The sequence below is a fragment of the Callionymus lyra genome, chromosome 1 (assembly GCF_982586985.1).
Source record: "Callionymus lyra chromosome 1, fCalLyr1.hap1.1, whole genome shotgun sequence".
NCBI lineage: Eukaryota > Metazoa > Chordata > Actinopteri > Syngnathiformes > Callionymidae > Callionymus > Callionymus lyra.
The window spans coordinates 50,360,248-50,365,336 of record NC_141818.1 but is presented as its reverse complement, the minus strand read 5'-3'; the positions used below and the strand labels follow the sequence as shown (position 1 = coordinate 50,365,336).

Genomic DNA, 5,089 nt, shown 5'->3' with positions numbered 1-5,089 from the left:
TTTGATTGGCAGATACACTAAAACTGCGCCCAGAAAGGTAAGATGAGAACCATTCTAACACAGACCCAGACAGTCCCACTTCATCCCTCAGTCTTCTCAGCAGGATCTGGTGATCAACTGTGTCAAAGGCTGAGGACAGATCCAAGAGAACCAGAACAGTGAATTTACCCGAGTCAGCCGACATCATGATGTCACTGGACACTTTCAATAAAGCTGTCTCCGTAGAGTGATGTTTACGGAAGCCAGACTGAAACTTCTCATGGATGTCGCTCTGATCCAGGAACAAAGACAGCTGCTCAGACACCACCTTCTCCAAGATCTTGGACAAGAAAGGGAGCTTAGAAATAGGCCTGAAATTACTGAGGTCAGTTGGGTCTAAGCCTGGTTTTTTGAGCAGAGGCTCCACAATGGCATGTTTAAATGCATTGGGAAAAACCCCTGTGGAAAGGGAGAGGTTCACTATATTGGTAACCCAGGGGCCAATTACATCAAATACTTTGATAAAAAGCCTACACGGAAGGACGTCATCTGAGCAAGAGGAGGGTTTCATCTTGTTCACTAGTGCCGAAATATCACCCAAAGATACAGCAGTGAAGGAGGACCAAGAGGAGGAGAGGGGCTCAGAGACAGTAGGGGTTCCAAACAAAGGGGGAGAGATTTTCTCTTTGATCAATTTAATTTTGTCAATGAAAAATCTCAACAATGCATTGCTGTCAGCTTCACAGAAGACAGGCGTGATTTGAGGAGCAGGAGACACGAGAGAATTAATCGTGTCAAACAAAACTTTGGGGTTTTTCCTATTTGCTGCTACCAGTTTTCTGATGTAATCAGATCTAGCAGTTTCTACCATCTCATTGTAAGAAGTCATCAGATCCCTGAGGTGAAGTCTATGCACCTCAAGTTTAGTGGACTTCCAGAGACGCTCAGTCTTTCGACAAAGTCTCTTCAGACTCAGGAGATCTTCATTTGTCCAAGGGCACTGTTTTTTCTGAATTTTCAAGTTCGATTTAACAGGTGCCACTTGATCCAGTATTTCAACACAATGATCAGTGTAACAGTGAATCAAACTGTCCACGTCTGTGCAGTCATCAAAGGAAAGACGGTCGAACATAGCAGAAAAACTGTCTGCAGTATCGGCTGAGATGACACGCCTCTGAGACCTAACTTTCAAAGGCTTAGGTTCAGGGATGAAGTCCAGGTTAAACAAGACAAGAGAATGATCACTCAGATGGACATCATGTACAGATACATTAGAAATGTCCAGGCCAAGAGTAAAAACTAAGTCTAAAATGTGGCCTTTTTGATGAGTGGGTTCAGAAACATGTTGCTCAAAATTAAAGGCTTCTGTTAAAGTTAAAAGTTCTTTAGCAGAACAATATGTGACGTCATCAACATGAAGATTAAAGTCTCCAAGAATAAGGACAGACTCCATTTGAATAATGGAAGATAAGAAGTCACTAAAGTCTTTCAAGAACATCGCCGCAGGACCAGGCGGACGGTAGATTGACACACAATAGAAAGGTCTTGTAGAACCAACCAAGATCATCTGAGATTCAAAAGAAGTGAATTCCTGTGTCTGAATCACTTTGCAAGAACAACTCTCCCTAAAAACAGTAGCAAGACCTCCTCCACGACCAGAGAGGCGAGGCTTCCCCAGGACAGCGCTCCCTACTGGACAGAGTTCGTTCAGATGAATAAACTCTTCCTCTCTCTGCCAAGTCTCAGAAAGACATAATAAATCCAAATTAACTCTTGTGAAAAGATCATTAAGAATAAAGGATTTATTAGTAATGGAGCGAACATTAAGAAGTCCCACATTCAGCACCAATGACGTCACTGACGACGCCGCGTCACTGACAGGCGCGCAGAGCGGGATCTTTTGAAGCGAACAGCGGTCACGTGGGTACCAGCTGTCACTGAAGTTCAACTCGGTAGTAAAAGCCGAATTAAAGAGAGGAAATGAAAAAATCCTACCACCTTTTGTTGAGGTCTGGACAGACGGCAGCGCTGATGTGTCGTCAAACTCTGCCGCGAGAGGAATGTCGATCAAACATCGATGACGTCCGATGACGTCAGAGTTGTTCCGAGCGATCGCGACTGCGCGTCTCATCCTGACCTGTACTCCAGCCCGACTCGATCGCTTGTGGAAATCGCCCGGTACCCGAGAGATCAAACGATATTCCACAGAGTCCGAGTCGATGAGAAGCGGAGCCGGAAACATATTCACCGGACGTTGGTAACGGTCGCGGTTATAATCTTCCATCGACTCTCTGATGTTGAAAAGAGCATCACGATCATAGATCCGAGATGCTTGAGACATATCTTTAGTGATATGAGCATAATATCCGGACAAATAGTCGTTAAAACGACTGTTTTTGGCAATTATTGCAGGAGCTTACGTTCAAGCAGCCGATCAAAGTGATGGGTTCATGTATTTTGTTACCTTTTTTTGGTTTATTATCAGATATCTTTGTTTTTAAATTTATTTTTATGTGTATAGGGTGATCTTGGACCAGTTTGTGCTGGAAAAACAATTCATTTTTGTTTTGTAACTTTTTCCAGATGAATAAAAATAAGAACTGGCAAGGAGTCATTTATAACATCCGTTACAGACTCCTGTATATGTGGGAGTGGACTCGGACAATAAAAAGATGTGACTTCAGCTCAGGTTCAGGAGACTTTATTGATCATGGAATCAATCAATACATGGAGTCGGTGATGCGCCTCATGCTCATGTACTTCATGCCGTTCATGTTCATGTTGTTCATGTTGTTGTGGTTGTGGAAGTTGCGGTACTCTCCGGGCCTCACGTACATCATCTTTCCTCGGAAGTCAGCGTGCTCGTACAGCAGCCAGTGACCCTCAGAGACGTTGCAGGACATGCAGCCGGACATGCGGAACCTCTCCATCACGTTCTCGCAGTCGTCCTGCAGCTCATGCATCTGACCCACGAAGTTCTCGCGCTCGTAGATCCTCATCCTGAAGGAGCCGCGGTGCTGCTGGGTGGAGGAAGAGTTCATCTGGACGGGAGAGAGAGAGTGACGTCACAACTCTGACAGAACCTTCTGACATGGATCAAGGTGTTCTTACGCAAGAGATCATGCGGCAGGACTTGACGCCGTTGCTCATGCCCATCATGCTGTGGTCCGGGTACTCGCCCCTCTTCATGAAGAACTGGTTGCCGTTGTAGTTGTTGCGATCGTAAACCATGAAGCAGCCGCGCTCCACCCTGCTGGACTGACACCTGTTCAGGTAGGAGGACATGTCGGGACAGTCGCTCATGCACTCGTAGGAACGGCCCTGGAAGTTCCTGTCCTCGTAGAAGACGATCTAAAAGAAGAGGATCCGCGATAACTTGATTGAAGGTCATGATAAATCGAATGCATTAAAATCCAAGTGCTCAGCTGTTCTTCAGGTCAAGCCTACACGCTGAGAAAGACAAAACAATCCCTCGATTGTGCCAGCAAGTCTAAGTTCAAGGGCAGACATCTGCGTAAGCCAACTGATAAACAGATTCTCTCTAGAAGAGATCAACTCCAGTAACTTTTGAGTTGCTGTCCAAAGATCCCCCATTTCATTAGAACTTTGCGTTTGAAATTTAAAGACGTCCCTGCGATAGATCTCTGCTTTGCCAAAAGTCCAAGAATATGTTTGTTCTGACTTTGCATATTTCACTTAACAAGCATTTTCTCTTAAACTCATTCCTATGACTGTTTCCTTTTTCACCACCACCAGGTTTCGATACGGGAGGAGTCAGTTCATGGAACAAAACACTCAAAATATTAAGTTACATTAATATTTACTGATTTATTTACTCAATATTTGAAATAATCTTGTGTCAGTGTTTATTGTCTTTACTTTCTATGTCCATATTTTGCCGGTGAATTGGCAATTACAACTTTAAACCACAAAAAAGGAAATGTTTTCTCCAAGGTGGTGTATTTTGATTACAATAACCCTTAATCTTTAATAATAATTCAAAATAGACGCTAAATTTCACTTTTTCTAAGCTCCGCCTCTTGGATTTTCGCTCGATCTGGAGAGCCAGCAGAAGCATCATTTTTTAGATTTTTTTAAAACAAAGAAAACACATCAGAGTTAAGCGAAATCTCACTGCTGTATTTATTTAATTTATTAATAATTATAAAACATTTACTGATACAAATGTTGTCAAGAGAATGTGTGATTTGTTAATAAAGATTAAATAAACCAATTGACGTCAGCGCCTCTGTTTTTATGATACTAGTCTGAGATGATGTCAATTGAATTCAAATCATTTGTTAAAGTCTTATTAGATGTTTAATGTTGTTGTCCGTGTGACGTGTCTGTTATTTCCGCTATCATCTCTACTTTATATTAGTCTGCAATGAACTGTGAAGTTCATTAAACTGTCTGTCACTGGAGGGGTTAGTTCAGCTTTTATACATATCGAGACATATTTAAATGTTATGTTATTGGAGAAATTGTTTATTTTGTCTGTTTTTGCTCTTTAATCTTATATTTGTTACAAGAGTAGAAGTTAAAATATCTCACCTTTCCGTTCATGTTCATTCCACTGGAGGTCATTTTGCTGGTTGATGGTTCAACGCTGCTGCTGGTTCTGCTCTTAGACCAAAAGGTACCGTACCTGCTTTAACCCTTTCCTTTTATACCTGAGCCAGACTCCAGGCCTTTGTGCAAAACCCTGAGCCAGCAGCAGCTCCATGGAAACACAGAGGCAGAGACGAGAGTTCCAGAAGTTGGATTTTGAAACATTCAGGAACTTCCTTTTTACGTTAATATATAATATTAATTGACTTCAAGAATACAAACTATGACCTGTAATATGAGATCATGAGACCATAAATAACTGTTAACACACATTTGTTATATAACATGTTCGTTTGTTAACTTATACATTTTTAAATCATCTTTCTTAAATATTCTTTACTTTCTTTGTTTGTTTCAATCTAATTTTGTTCATTACTTCAATTTCAGTACATTTGTTATTGTATATATCAATATCATGTGATCATTATGTTTATCATGTTAACATTAGGCTTGTTCTGTGATCAATATTATAATCATATGAACATGACGTGTGTCATCT

General features: G+C 41.5%; 1 protein-coding gene across 1 annotated transcript; it reads right to left on the bottom strand.

Moving 5' to 3' along the window:
- Positions 1 to 2,699: 2,699 nt before the first annotated feature.
- On the bottom strand, positions 2,700 to 4,566 carry LOC148090063 (gamma-crystallin M2-like). Its single transcript, XM_087811626.1, has 3 exons — positions 4,534 to 4,566; positions 3,091 to 3,330; positions 2,700 to 2,996 (listed from the first exon to the last, which is right to left on the bottom strand). The coding sequence occupies exons 1-3, from the start codon at positions 4,564 to 4,566 to the stop codon at positions 2,700 to 2,702; spliced, it is 570 nt and encodes a 189-aa protein (XP_087667752.1).
- Between the last annotated feature and the right edge of the window lie 523 nt (positions 4,567 to 5,089).

What these genes read in the sequence shown, in the direction of transcription:
- LOC148090063 (XM_087811626.1), bottom strand. Translation starts at nt 4,566, where the DNA reads ATGACCTCCAGTGGAATGAACATGAACGGAAAG. An exon ending in GAATGAACATGAACGGAAAG is followed by an intron (nt 3,331 to 4,533) that starts GTGAGATATTTT and finishes CTCTTCTTTTAG; the next exon opens with ATCGTCTTCTACGAGGACAG. An exon ending in CCTGCCGCATGATCTCTTGC is followed by an intron (nt 2,997 to 3,090) that starts GTAAGAACACCT and finishes TCCACCCAGCAG; the next exon opens with CACCGCGGCTCCTTCAGGAT.